Below are 15677 nucleotides of genomic sequence, written 5' to 3' on the forward strand. Positions count from 1 at the left end.
TGTGTCCTCACATGGCCTTTCCTCTGTGCACACAGAGAGAGAGAGAGAGAGAGAGAGCTGTTGTGTCTTTTTCTCTTCTGATAAGGACACGGTCCTTATTGGATTAGGGCCTGACTGTTATACCCTCAGTTAACCTCAGTTACCTCCTTAAAGGTCCTGTCTCCAAATATAATTATAGCTTAGGGCTTCAGCGTGTGGATTTTGGGGTAATGCAATGCAGTCCATAATGCCTGTTCAGTGATTTGACTAGAAACAAATATTTTGCTCCCATCTAAATTGGGTTTAGCACAGTGTAGTTGGCCATCTGGATCATCCATATCCTAGATACTTACTTCTCCTCACTAGTGACCATTTCCCCATCTTAACTGAGTTCCCTTAGCCTGGCCCATAGACCCAGTGAAAGGAAATGCCAATTTACCGCACCATGGAGAAAAACCCAGCTCAGCCCTCAGTTTCTTCCTGAGGTCTTCTCCTCACAGCCTTCCACTGCAGAAACTGAAAATTCAAATACTCACTTCTGCATCTCCTTTGCAGCAAGCAGGGCTTGGCCAAATCAGGCTCATGCCCCTGATTTGAACTGTGAACTGCTGAAGCAGAGGAGGGATCCTGCAGAAGTCCTTCTAGCAGGGTATTGGCAGCAACAGCAGCTGAACAGTTTCCCTGAGGTGGCAGATCTGGGGGCTGCACCTGAATGTTGTCGCATCTGAGGGCCGACAGTGTAAACTATGCAGCATAAACTCCTGGGGGGCGGGTGGTCCATGGCAGCAGCGGTGGGGTCTCCACTGGGCCAGTTCTGAACGTGGTTTCCAACTCTGTCTCAGCTGCCTGGCCTCGGAGGCCCTCTCATATACTCTGTGTGCTCCTCAGTGTCCTACAGCAAAGTCCTCGTCTGCGTCAATTACTCAGAGTAGATTTCTGTCACTTGTACCTAAGACCCCAGGCTGCTTCCTGCACGACCTCTGGAAGGCCATGCAAACACAGTCCATTACTAAAAGAAATAGTCTTGCTATTAGCTTATGACTAAGCACAAATGATGTTGCAAACTTCCTTTTTTTTCCCAAATATACTTTTTCTCTTAGAATAATTTTAGACACACAGAAAAATTGCAAAGATGATACAGAGTGTTCTTGTACATTTCACAGCCAGTTATCTCTGCTATTAACTTCTTATATTAGTGTGGTACCATTGTCACAGTTAATAAACCATTGCTGATATGTTATAATTAAAGTCCAAAGATTATTCAGATTTCTTTGTTTTTACCCATTTTACTCCATGTCTATGTTCTGTCCCAGGACCCCGCCCACAATACATTACATTTAGTCGTCACGTGTCCTTAGGCTACTCTTGGCTGGGTCAGTTCCTTACACTGGCCCTGTTTTTGATGATTAGTTTTGAGGAGTACTCATCAGAGGTTTTGTAGCACGTCTTTCTATTGGAACTTCCCGATATTTTTCTCATGATTAAACTGGGGTTCTGTGCTTGGGGGAGGAAGACCACAGAGGTAAATTGCCCTTCTCATCATAGCATATCAAGGCTACATCCCATCAACATGACTGATCACTGTTGCTGTTGAGCGTGGTCGGCTGGCCCAAGTTGTGTTTGTCAGATTTCTTCACTATCAAGTTACTCTTGTTCCCTCTTTCCATAGTGTAGCCTTTGGAAGGAAGTAACCATGCATAGGCCCCAAATTAACAAATAGGGAGTTATGATTCACCTCCTTGAGGGCGGGTATCTTCTGCATGAAAAATTTGTTTCCTGCCCCCCATTTATTTGTGTGTTTGTCATTTATTCAGATCATTATGGACTCATGGATATTTATTTTATATTTTGGGTTATAATCCAGTACTATTTTATTTATTTGTTGCTCCTATGTCCCAGTGACATAGCCCCCCATCAATGTGAGTTTAATTTTTTTTTTTTTTTTAGCACTTTCTTCCTTTTTGGCATTACAAGATGCTCTAGGCTCAGCTTGCGTATTTTCTGTGCCATCCTGGGATCGGCCATTTCTCTAAGGAGCTTTGGTTCCTTTTATTGGAGGATGGTATTAGACTTCATGGTTCCGGGGCTAGGTGTGCTTGTTGCTACCAAAGTGTTCTGGCCATTCTCGAGGCCTCTCCACTGAGAGGACAAGGAAATGCATGCATGTACACTAACCTGTGTGTATATGCACATCTCTACGTATTTCTTTATTTAAAAAAAAAATTTTTTTTTTAGAAGATTTTATTTATTTGACAGAGAGAGACACAGTGAGAGAGGGAACACAAGCAGGGGGAGTGGGAGAGGGAGAAGCAGGCTTCCCGCCGAGCAGGGAGCCCGATGCGGGGCTCGATCCCAGGACCCTGGGATCATGACCTGAGCCGAAGGCAGACGCTTAACAACTGAGCCACACAGGCGCCCCTTAAAATTTTTTTAAAAAGATTTTATTTATTTATTAGAGAGAGAGCTGGGGGAGGGGCAGAGGGAGAGAATCTCAAGCAGACTCCATGCTGGGCACGGAGCCCGAGGTGGGGCTCCATCCCACGACCCTGAGCTCATGACTCCAGCAGAAATCAGGAGTCTGACTCTCCTCCGACTGAGCCACCCAGGTGTGTGACTGTCTGTGTCTATATTAAGTGAAACAGGAGTTTATACTGTTATCTCCAACTCCGATCCCTTGCCGCCCTCATCAGACTCACCCGTGAACCCCCATGTCAACAATGAGAAACCTGCTCCCACCACCTGCCATCCGTTTACTTAACTGTCCGATCCCAGTGACACACAGAGGAGCTTCAGAATTGACCTTCACCCCCATGGGAAACCACTTTGTCAACTAGAGTGAAAGGCTTCCGTGTCATTCCTTTTGCCTTTAGTTTTACAGACACCACAAATTTCCAAAGTGGCTTCATTCAGCGCCTCCTTCTCCACCCCTTCCGTGAGGTTGTTTCATAGATTTGTGCAAAATCCCTTTTTTTCTCCCGTGAGGCAGATTTCAGCCCATACGGAATCAGCTGGAGATAGTCCCTGGGACCCCTTCTTTCTCCTGACCTCGCCTCCTCTTTTCTACCCTCTGCCCGCTTCCCGAAACCTGCTTTCCTCCTGCTAGCCCTTTCCCTGGAGTAGACCAGGGAATGCGTGCTTGGTGTCTATCCTGAAGGAGCAAAGGGGAGTTCTTAACAGCCAAGGGGTGATGTTCCATAGACCTCCCGGGGAGGAGGTTCAGGGTCCCAGGTCCCCCAGAGGATAGAAACTATGAAACAAGAAAAATGTTCTCTTCCTAGCGTTCATGGCCTCTCAGAGCATTGCTTCAGTATGTTATTTTTTGAACTTAACCGCCATCCACAGATGTGAGGATGGAAAGGAAGAAAGGGGTGAACAGGGACAGAGAACAGCATCCGGCCACATAGAAGACCGTGGACTATGCTGTAGGCTTGGGTGGGAATCAGTCATGACACAGTTCTACAGGATAAGGATTTTCCAAAATCAAATCATTCATGGAAACAAGATTTCACTTGCTTTTAAACGTTATGTTCTTCAAATTTCTCTATCATGTTTATTTTCAAAAAAATCATCAGACTGTTGAAATACTTTGAAACCTCACCCACTCCTCCCTGAAAGTTGATCTAAATAGCATTCTTGTAGTTGTAATAATCCCTGTGGCTCTGGCCTGGGGGAGGGGGGCTCCCAAGTTTGAAGTGGTGTCCCTCATTCTGTCCCTGGGAGATGAGGAGCGAGCCTGACAGCTGATCACTTCTCGCCTTTGATCAGCACCTTCCTTATTCTAATTACACCTTTCCCTAAAGTAACTTTTACAGCTTCACCCCTTACCCCACCCCTTATGTCCCCGTTTAAAAGGAGCCTATTCAGACCGCTTGCGAACAATGATGCTCTGGGATGGTTTAATCGGGGAAAGGAAACCTGTAGAGGGTCTTATCTGGGGTGAGTGTCTCAAGCGTCCAAGATTATCTCCCTGTCACCTCGTGACCCATCTTCTTCATGCCACCTTTTAATTTTGGTAGCAATTACAGTGTATCTGGATAATGCCCATTAGCATATTCATGGTCATCTCTTCACATTTATTGTCCACACAACTCATTAATCTTCATCTACTTTGTGTGCTTGACAGCTCAATCTATTTTGCAATCTCTGGGAAGGAGCCATAGCCCCCCAAAGCCTTTGTTTTCCTGTAAATAAACTGTGTTGGGGACCAGAGGACAATGGTGCATCCCATGGTGATTGACACCAGCCACGGCTACTAATCAGGATGGGACTTCATTGCCAGCTGAGTCGAGTGCATTAGGGGGCCATTGTTCCAACCCTGCCAGGGCGAAACACACACAGCCAGTCACCTTCGCAAGATGGGTTGATTGTTCTTCAAGATTAGACCGAGTTGCCTTATTATCCGTCCCAGACAACAAGCCATCTCACCCAAACAGACGCATTTGCAGGAATGGCCGGTGTGCCGGCCAGATTTGAATTGCTAATGTATAATCTGCCCGGCACAGATGTGCAATGAATATTTGGATGTTGTTCTGCCCGTCAGTCGAGGAGGCTGAATTGATGAGGTGATGAGTATTCAATGATGGGTCCTGGACGGTGGCCAATGGCAGAGTTTGAGCACTTGCGCTGATGATAATCAGATTACCCTCCAAAGTACCTTTGCGGTAATGTAGCGGCAAATTCTGTTAGAGACTGGTTGGTGGAAAGTTCCCTTTTCTTTTTGGGGCAATGAGACGTTTTTTTATGTGTTTCAGACTGGACAAGGTAGAGAAGTTGCCTTTATTGTGCCCTTACCTGATGACTCTTAAGGCTGTAATGTAGAGCTGACTGGTTGGGTTTGAATTCACCATGTTCTAGCTTATTTGTTTAAGCTCATTTTGCCTCAGTTTTCTCATCTGTTGAAATGGGTTGAAAAATTCTATCAACCACATAGAGCTGCTGTGAGAATCCAATGAGCTGATATACATAGACTAAGTCCTAGAACAGTGCCTGGCTCATAGTATGCACTCAACAAATGTTAACTATTCCCATATTATTGGTCATTTGCTTTCCCTCAATATTACTGTGGTCAAATAGCTGGGATACACTGAAAATAAAGTAAACCATCTTCATTACGTCAGGATGTCTCCTGGCCTTTACTATGCTGCTTTGTCTGGCACAATTCGCCGTGTATGGAACATTTCCCATACTTACATGATCATGGAATATTTTCCCCTGAAGCATCTTTTGCAGCTTACTTTCCTCAGAACATACTATAAGGAAAAGCTGCCTAGAATATAATATAACATTTGCAAAGCTTTGAAAGAAAAACATGGGATTTGAGAGTTTTATATACAATCAAGCTATTTATATGTGCAGGCCATGGGACTTAATTACTCAAATGCATATATTCTCCCTGAAAAATAAGTCATTCAAAGATGTGTTCTATATGGAGGAAACGCAAGGATGGCAGATAAGAACTTGTAGGAAGCAGTGAGACCAGTTGATTGCATTGAAATAAGTCTGAGCAATTGTAGCAAATATCTTGTCAAACTGACATCAGAAGATTAAGATATTTGAAAGAAATTATTTCTATTAAAATAATGGGATAATAGCAGATAACAATGCAGATCAAAAGAATGAGGAAGGCAAAAGAGAAAGAAAGTGATTTTTTTTAAGAAAAAAAAGGTAGGTAGAAAAAGATATCTATCTGTATCTATATAAAGGTATAGTGAGAGCACTCCAGTAATCTTCCCTAACGCATTAAAAGCCAACACTCCTAGATGCAAGGGGAAAAAACCCCTATAACCAAGGTTTCTCTGCTTATTTTTAAAAAATATTTTATTTATTTATTTTTGAGAGAGAGAGCATGAGCAGGTGGGGAGAGGCAGAGGGAGAAGCAAACTACTCGCTGAGGGGGGATCCTGACGTGGGGCTCGATCTCAGGACCCTGAGCTCATGAGCTGAGTGGAAGGCAGATGCCCAACTGACTGAGCCACCCAGGTGCCCGGGTTTCTCTACTTATTAAACAAACAAAAAAGTGTTCCAAGTTAAAATACGGGTAAAATATGGTTACTCAAACATGAACACAAAGAAAGCTGGATCTGGGAATATTAATATCGAACAATGCAGAATTCTACAGGTTAGAGAGTATTAAAACATTAACAATTTCATTTCTTTATTCCAATCACTTGCTCAAGATAGGTCCTAAATAGACATTAGCAAGGTTTATCATAGAGGTGGACGCAATTAGCAAAAGGGACATGGGAAGGGATGGCTTGTTTGCCAGGCCCCCGTGCGTGGAATAATCCCCATTTTGAGTACTGGAGAGGACACTTACTTTGTCTTCCTGACTCACCGACCTCCACCTCCTTCCTTGGTTCGCCCTGGGCTCCCTTCTCTCGGCTCCATGAGTCCTGCTGCTGTGGGTTCCCGGATCCTGGCCACAGTCGATGGGAGCCTACCTGGGTCTGGCAAACTGTAGAACCTTGCCCCCGACTTGCTGCATTAATTTAAGAGAAGGGTCTATCTCAGTCCTTCACTGGTGTCTCTCCAAAGTCTGAAAAACAGGACCTGATCCTCTTCGGTGACACAGACAGTAAGATGGAGGTTTCGGCTCCTACTGGTGACCATGTTTCCAGCCATGAGGAAGAAACTAGTCTACAGTGAATGACAATGAAGTCTCCTATAAAGAAATGGTGTTGTGGTGACATTTGAATTTCTGGTTCTGTTGAACCTCAAGCCTAGCTACCTCCCTGCACTTCTCCTCCTTCAGGTATGCAACTTTTCTTGGAATGACATGATATATCCCTGTAGCTTCCTAGAAATTCCCTTTTCTGCCTAAGCTAGCATTGGGAAAGAGTCACTTGCAAGGGAAAGAGTCCTAGCTAATTGTTAAGAATGTGAAATAGTGGTACATACATCCTGACACAGGGTATTGAATTGCTCTATTGAATTGAAGTGTTAAGTTAGGTTTCTAGGTTCCACAAGTCAACAGAGGCATAAAATTTGGCTGAAAGCAAGCTGGTCAACCTGGTGATAGGGTTTGAAAATAAACATCACCAGTTAGTGATTTTTTTTTGAGAATTACTAGTTTTTTTTTCTTTTGGTGTATTGCTAGGCAGTTTGGCAACCTCCTCATATGTCTATTTTTTGGATGCTTTTGTTTTCTAAATTTCCTCTTTAAAAGTTTAAATAGTTGCTTTTAGAAATTCAAGTCAGTTTTCCTCTAGGCCACTCATAGTAGCAAAAAGTTGGAGCAATCTTAATACATAATAATATGGGATGAGTTAGAATAAACTATCCATCCCCAAGAGGGCCACAGTCAGAAACACAAATGTCTAAAAATACGTTGTGAAAACATAACTGACCATTAAGATTATTTTATACTTTTATGTTCAATTTTCTTTTATTTTCTTATGAGAAAGTCAACTTATGGAATATCAGAAAATAAAAGCAAACAGAAGAAAAATTTAATGCATTTTGATAGTCACACTCACCTGGGGACAACCAAAGTTACCACCTTGGTGTATATTCGATTAGAAACTTTTACATTACATATGCACATATATTCTCACATTTCTTCACTTATAACATCTTTTATTTCCTATAAAAATGAAACTATAGCACACGTGCTTTAAAAAAACTTTAGGGGGTATGATTTACATACAATAACATACATTCGATTTAAGTGTGTATTTTATTAGTTTTGACAAATTCATATACCCTTATAACCATAATAAATATATAGAACATATCCATCATCCCAAAGTTCCTTTGGCCTTTACCCAGCCGGTCTCTGCCTTGCCCTGGGCTGCAAGCAAACCATGACCTGCTTTCTGTCACTGTAGATAAGATTTTTTTCTCTGACGTTTCACATTAATGGAATCATACAGTATGAATTCTTTTGTGTCTGACTTCTTTCACTCAGCAGGCTTTGAGATTCATCCATGTCATTGTGTTTATCAGTAGTTCATTCCTTTTTATTGCTGAGAAGTATTCCGTGGTATAAAACCACAATTTTGTTTATCTATTACTCACCTGTTGATGGACACTTGGATTGTTTTCAGCTTTTGACTATTTTTTTTTGAGGATTTTATTCATTCATTTTGAGAAAGAGAGAGAGCAGAGGGGAGAGGCAGAGGGAGAGGGAGAAGCAGACTCCTCACTGAGCAAGGAGCCTGATGTGGGGCTCCATCCCAGGACCCCGGGATCATGACCTGAGCCGAAGGCAGATGATTAACAGGCTGAGCCCCCCAGGTGCCCCTTAGCAGTCTGTTCTAATTGTGCCTGCCAACTTCTTGGGTGAGTGGCAGGTCACAAAGGCAAGTCACATCTATGCTACACCCGTGCCCCTTCCCCTCACCCCGGAAACCCCAACCCCCCCCCCCCCAGACTCTTCTATATTTGTCTGAAATGACATCAGGGGCTGGCCTAGTGATAGTGCTTCCTACAAGACATTTCAGCCTTTGCTTGTGTTCACATCTCTGGGTCACAAGGACAGTTCGGCCTCATCGTGAGGCCCACCCAAGCCTCTGATCCTCCTGATGAGGATGAGGACGAGGACGAGGACGGGGACGAGGATGAGGTTGGGGACGGAGTGCTGGCACCAGCAGCGTCTGGGCTCAGGAGTCAGGAGGGTAAAACCCGTCCCACGCCTCCCTCCCGAGGGTTGCTGTGTGATGGGAGGCCAGGCTGGAAGCCGAGTCTGTCATTCGGAAAGCTCCCCAGCCCCGGCTCGCAGGCATGGCCCTGGCGACCCGATGGCGGCACCCTCATGGGGTGGCAGCACTGCGGTGAGGGATGAAGAAATAAGGGGTTCCAAGGAAGGGGCAGGAGATGAGGGGTTTTGATAAAAGTGCAGGGGATGTGAGGGGCTTCCCTAAGAAGTTGAGGAGAGCTGCAATGCCCCTGCATGACCTCACGCGGGTCCCGCTGGCTTTGGGGGGGGCCTCTCTGTTTTGTGTAAGCAAAGTAGGCTGGGTGACCTCGGGGCGGACTGGATGCTGGGAGTCGGGAATGCAAAGAAAGGAGGTCGGGGATCGTCGGCGATACTGGGGGACGCCAACGGATGGCAGGCGGCGAGCGGAGAGCAGCGCGGCCAGGTGTTCGCTCGGGCGCCTCATCGCCCTGAAGTTAGAGGGTCGGGCGAGGCGGCGCAGGTGCACTGGGGACCGGCAGGTTAGAGGTGGCGAAGCGTGCCCCGCACAGGCATCTGCTGTGACGGACGGAACCGTGACCCAGCCTCGGCTGGCCGTGGTTGAGTTACAGCTCCGGGGCTTCCCAGCTGTAAGCCTCAGCTGCCCCCGTGACCTCAGCTACGAGAACTACCTGCAACGATCCTGGGAAGAGCAAAGGACACAGCCTGGAAAGAGCTCCGCAGACTGGAGGCTGCCGTATTTACGTCACCGACGGGCAGCGGGCTCAGAGATCCTGGTGTGAGCCGTCCCGGATGGGTCGGGTAGCTGCTCTTGGATCTGGCAGGTTCGCTTTTCAGCTGTGTGCCCTTGAGCAAGGCCTTCATCTCCCTGAGCTTCCCTGTGGATAAGAAAGGGGGGGATAACACACCTGTCTTACAAGATTGCTCTGAAGCCGAAGGGGGGAAATGACCAGCAACACCTTTGTCACCCTGAGGACCTCCACAGGCCCACCTGCGGTGCTGTGGAGGGTTTTACGGAAGAAATGCCACAGAAGGAGTTTGGTTAGGGCGAAGGCAAACTGAGTGCTGGAGTGGCTGGACTCGGACCTGGAGAGCCTCGAGCCGGCCCACCCTCCAGGCTGAGTGACACAGGCAAGCTGCTTAACCACAGCCCTCTATAAAGGTGAGAATGCCTACACCTCATAGAACTCAGGATAAATGACTTGTCTGCTGTGTACGTCGGATCATGCCCAGCACACAGTAATTGCTAGAAGAATTACTATTGATAGGGTCCCAGACAATTTACTTCAGTGTGCCATGCTTCTGTTCTCCCTAATTTCAGCTTAGTTTTGGAAGCTGCGAACACCTCCTATGGGCAAAGCTCCATCCCAGGTCTAGGAACCAGGAGTTAATCCATCAGAGGCTGGAAGCTCATGGCATGTAGAGTCCTGCATTCCACCCTCTCCCACCCCCCACCCCAGATCTGTGGTCTTAGTGTCACCTGCTGGGACTTAAGACAATGAAGGGAAGTTAAATGTAAGGCCCATGAGCCCCTGGTGTCCATTTTGGAAGGATCTGCATAAAAATGGTCAAATAGGCAAAAGTTTTAGTGCTCTGAATGGGTAGGCACCAGTTACGGATCCGAGTCTGTCCTAAACCCAGGGCTCAGAGCCACCAGGCCTTTCTGCAAAGGCTACAGTTCCCTGGGGGAACACATGCACCAAACCACAAAGTACAAAACCCACGACATGGGGATGACCTACTTTATTGGACTGTAGGCTTTCACGATGACAAAGAAAAACAAACTCAACTTTTCATTCCATACAAGACAATATATTTGACTCTCGTTTTAGAGAACTCCTTTTCGGTAGTCATTTCGTTTCATAAAATACTTCTGTGATACAGACTAATGTGATATATTACCACCTGAAGTTTCGTTCTGTTAAAAAAAACCCCAAAGAACAAAATAGTAGTGCAGTGTGAACCCACACGGAATTTCTACAGTATTTCAATATCCCCAAATTACAAAATAGCTAACATTTATATAGCCCATACCATGAGCCAAGTACTGTTTTAAGTACTTTACATATATTATGTAATCTGCCATAACTACTCTATGAAGAATGTAGAATATTATATCAGCTGAAGCTGAGGCACAGAAATGAAGTAATTTGTCCAAGGTCACACAGGCTGTTAAGCTCTCAGGTCTATACTCTTAGAATTGATGAATGGGGAGACTTTGGCTAGTGATCATTGCTCTTTTTTTAAAAAATGAATTTAGCTTTTGGGGCACCTGACTCCATCAGTTGGTAGAGCATGGGACTCTTGATCTTGGGGTCGTGAGTTCAAGTCCCATGTAGGGCTAGAATAAAAAAAAATGGTAAAAAAAAAAAGAATTTAGCTGTAGAGATATGTTGAAAAGTGCTTTATGTTTATTTGTACTTAGGCCAACAGGTAAGTAAGGAACTGTAAGACTGGTCGGTGGCACAAAAGGGCTAGGGTCCACGAAGAGGAAGACCACATGCAGGCTGGGAGGAAGGAGGAGAGAGGAGGGTCAAGGAAAGCTCCACAGCCATGGCATCTGAGGCAGGGCTTGAAGGACACAAAGCAATGGTGTCTTACACTAGTAGGAGCTTACTTAGCCAAACACCAACATTAACAAAGCCGATGACTCAGATGACACGAAGAAAGCAAACATACTTGAGGCACACCCATGAGTGACGATGTCCCCTTACTTCACCACCTGGTTTACTCTAGTTTCAGACTTCAGGCTTGGCTATCCACAGTCCTAACAATACCAAACAGATCACAGAGGCCCGAATCTAGTATGCTTTCTTTTCCTATGATAACCATATTTTATTGTCACATCTCAGTGTGCAAAAATATAATAAATCTTTGTAAAAAAGTACAGAACATTTTTGCTGTGGATCCAGGCAAAGGTACGACTAACAAAAATCTCCAAACAGAGGATAGTAAACGCTTAGGTGTGTTGATTTTGGGTACTATGGTGACCCTGTTCTCATTATGCTATGAACCCAAATTAATTGACTTTAATGATGATACACTCCAACTATAGTATGCCAAGTAAGGCAAAGCAACTATAACCTAGAGAAAATATAACTGAAGTTTTTTGATGAAGACGTGGAATAATTATAGCATAAAAGATATTTCATTTTTCTGAAAAAGTAGATGGAAAGGTGCTGTGCATAGGAAAGTGGCTCAGATTCAAGATTTAAGTTTATTTTTCTTTTAATCGCTTCTGCAATGGACTCTAGGTTTCTTTTTCGGTTTCAAAAGTGAGGCTACAATCTACAAAAAAATGATACTAATGAATACAGCATACAGGCCTTTAAAAAGTAGGATTATACCAGCAGTTTGGTGACATACTGGTAGAGCTGTTCTGTAAAAGCTGCAGAGGAAAACTTTTCCTTCACCCTGGCTCTCCCAGCCAGTCCCATTGTGGCTTTTAAGGAAGGTTCGTGGATGAACTTTTCCATCGCTTCTGAGAAGTGCACTGGGTCAGGCTCACACAGAAACCCTGTGACACCGTGGACGACGGACTCCAAGGGCCCACCCGAATTCACGGCAATGACCGGGCACTGCATGTACATGGCCTCCAAAGGGACGATGCCAAAGTGTTCATTGCTCGGTGTGTAAAGCACACAGGTACAGCCTTGGAGGAGTGCGATTTTCTGTGTGTCTGAGAAAGAGCGCAGGAAGGTCACACACTGTCCAAGGTCGGACTGCTGGACCATTTCCTTCAATTCCTGATAGTGTTCCACATTCTCCAGGACTCTTTCATCATAACCACCTGCCATGATTAGATGAACCTTGTCCCAATCCTGGGATGTCAACCTTCCACGCAGTTTTCCTAGGGCGTCCAGTGCCAAAGTCAGGTTTTTCTTCCTTTCGTATCTGTTGATGGAGAGGAACAGGAATTTCTTCCCCTTGGGGACGAGGTCATCGAGGTTTTCAGGAACAGCAGAGTCAAAGCTGGTGACATTCAGAGATGGGTAGAGGACATCGGGGTCTATGTGAGACAGGGACTTGAATGTCTCCTTAAAAACGGCAGCTGTAAACCGGCTGTTGACTAAGATGCAGTCCGCCATGCCCGTAGTGTATTCCTCTATCCAGTCCATCGGGGCCCTGTACAAGCGTTTCAGAAAAGAATCTCTCCTGGTGAGCAGCAGATCTGGGAAGTGACAATAAAACAGGATCTTCTTGGGCCGTCTGGCCAGCTTGAGCACGGGGATGCAGGCAGACACCTAGCCGAAGCAAAAATCAACAGCAGATACGGACCGGTCAACTCAGCTTCAACCAAGTCAAAAGCATGCCCACCCACCCTGCCTGCTGCTCTGTGGGCTCGTCACGGGCAACGCCTGATTCTGCTTTGTGTTCCCCTGGACTCTCACCCAATACGGTGCCTGGTGTATGGAAGGCTTGTACACATCTGTGGGCTGGGTGCTAAATATTTAAAGCGGCAAGTCCAATGGTTTCCTCTAGAACAGCATGGTCCAATGGAAATAAAAATCTAGTAAACACATGACAACATTTTTTAAGGGTGAAATTTAAAAAATATTTATCTAAAATATTATCATTTCAAAATGTACTCAGTATCAAAAAAGTTAATGAGACACTTTACATTCTATTTTTCTACATTAAATCTTTAAAATCAGATGTGTAATTTACACTTACACCGCATCTCTGTTCAGACTAGCCACATTTCAAGGGCTTAATAGCCAGAGGTGCCTAGAGGCTACCCTACTGGACAGGGCAGCTCTAGCATGTTTCTCCTGCTAAGGAACTGCAGTGCAGGCTCTGGAATGAAGACTGCGGGCTGTGTGACCATGAGCACGTAATCTCACCTCCCTCTGTGCCTCAGTTTTCTCTTCTGTAACATGGTGACAACTGTGGTTCAAAAAACTCCTGGATTGTTTTGTGGTTATTAAATGTACCAGTACGTGTAAAATGCTTCAGAATTTAGCACATAGCATGCGCTCAATAAATGTTAGCCATAATTGTTACTAAGCATGAACTACATGCCGGCATTACTAGAGACGTTCCTGTTGGGTCATCTTTACAAATTACTTAATCTCTAGCTCACTTACCACTTGAAGAATCCTGCCAGATTTATCAGAAGCTTCTTAGTTAGAAAGTAGCAGATCTGGAACGAAACTCAGGTCTCCTATTTCCAAGCTCAAGTTTTTTTCTATTCACTAGTCTCAGCCGCCTCATAGCCTCATACTTAACGACTAGCTACAAATGCAGGATGTTTGGAAATGTCCACATTTCTTAAAAAGAAACAGCCTCTGTACAAGCAAAGAGGATCAAACTAACTCAGGAATAATAAAGAAGCACACAAATACAAACGTGAAACCATTTCCACCGATCGGTTTGGCAAAGATTAAGACGGTTTATAGCATCCATTGTGCACAAGAGCATGGAATTAACAGGATCTATCATACCCTGTGGGAGAGCAAAATGACACAACCTCTTTGAAAGGCAAATCTGGCAATAGCTATTGACATTTAAACTCTCGGGTATGATTTCTAGGAATTTACTCAAAGGACATGCTGACAGAAGTAGAAAAAGGGTACGAGGATGTCCATTGCAATACTATTTGCAAAAAACTGGTCACAATGAGTGTCCTTTAACAGGAGAATGTATACATTATGGTACTTTTAAACAAAAGCAGATTTTCCAGCAATCATCGAGACCCATGAAGTGAATCTCTAATATTGATATATAAGGATGTCCCAAACAGGAATTCTGGTGGAAAAAAGAGCAAGTTATCAAATAGTAAGTGTGTCACAGTCCTCATCATTACAAATAAGATGCATCTGAGAACAGACGCATATGCTAGTGCAGCTACAAGCAACCTCTGGAAGGATACAGGAGAAACTGCTAACAGTGGCTATCTTTAGGGAGTGGAACTGGGATGGGACTTTACATTACACTCTTTTATACTATTTGAATTTTTGTTGAGTAAATGTTACTTTTTAAAATAAATTACTTTTGGGGAAGAAAAAGCGTAGAGTCCAAAACAGCTAGAGCCCAGATGCAGGTGGATATTATTTACTGAGGTAAAGAACTCTGACTTCTCCCAAGACTAACAGGGAGCCATGTTAAGCTTTAACAGGGCATGACATGTTTCACTCGGTGTTTTTAACACGACACCGCGGACGAACGAAGTGGCCTGTCTGCAAAAACTAAGACAGTGGGATGCATGTGGCCTGGAAGTAGAGTCAACATAATTAATGCAAAGAGGGGAAGACCTACAAGTTACTCAGAAGGAAAAGGTGACTTAGGGTTGACTTCTAATGCTTGCGTTTCTCAGAGCAGCCCCAAGACCCATCTACTTCAGAACTGCCCGAAGATCCAGCGAAAATGCAGATTTCTGGGCCCCACCTCAGGACTCCAGGATGCAAGCTTCTGAGGGTGGGGCCGTGTAACACCGTGCAACTTTAATGTGTCCACACTAAAGTTCGAGAACCAGTCTCACTCCCAGCTCTCTTCTCTCCAGATCAGTTCCGATCTCTCCGAACCGCAGGCCGGGAGAGCTCACCAGAGGCCATGCAGTGCGCCCTCCCTAGCGGGAAAAGGAGGCGAGGCGAGGGTCGGGCGTGGCCGCACTCGCGGCCGCCTCACCTGGTCGCACACGACCACGTCGAACTCCTCGTCCCCGAGGAACAGCACGTAGAGCGCCAGGAAGATCATGCGCACGTAGGCGCAGACCGCGGCGCCGCGGCCGCCCCAGCCCAGGCTGCGCGGGAGCCAGTCCCCGGCGCAGCGCACCTGCAGCTCGCGGCTGTCCGCGAAGCTGTGGCCGGGATCGTAGTGCGCCGTCCAGATCTTGACGCTACATCCGCGCGCCTGCAGCGCCAATGCCGCGTCCAGCACCAGCCGCTCGGCGCCGCCCACGCCCAGGTCCGGGTGCAGGAACAGCACCGACGGGTTGGGACCAGGGTCTTCGTCTTGGCCCCGCTCCTTCGCCATGGTCAGCGGCCCGCGCCCTATCGGGCTTCCGCGCATGCTCCTTCCCGGCTCCCAGCGGGCCTCTGCGGGGCCGACCACGCCTCGCGGC

At 45.7% G+C, this 15677-nt stretch overlaps 1 protein-coding gene across 1 annotated transcript; it reads right to left on the reverse strand.

Moving 5' to 3' along the window:
- Window positions 1–10342: 10342 nt before the first annotated feature.
- ALG2 (ALG2 alpha-1,3/1,6-mannosyltransferase) lies at window positions 10343–15638 on the reverse strand. The gene is made up of 2 exons (XM_036074144.2): window positions 15242–15638; window positions 10343–12858 (listed from the first exon to the last, which is right to left on the reverse strand). The coding sequence occupies exons 1-2, from the start codon at window positions 15623–15625 to the stop codon at window positions 11956–11958; spliced, it is 1287 nt and encodes a 428-aa protein (XP_035930037.1). The 5' UTR covers window positions 15626–15638; the 3' UTR covers window positions 10343–11955.
- Window positions 15639–15677: the final 39 nt, after the last annotated feature.

This window comes from Halichoerus grypus, chromosome 14 (genome assembly GCF_964656455.1).
Source record: "Halichoerus grypus chromosome 14, mHalGry1.hap1.1, whole genome shotgun sequence".
Classification (NCBI taxonomy): Eukaryota; Metazoa; Chordata; class Mammalia; order Carnivora; family Phocidae; genus Halichoerus; species Halichoerus grypus.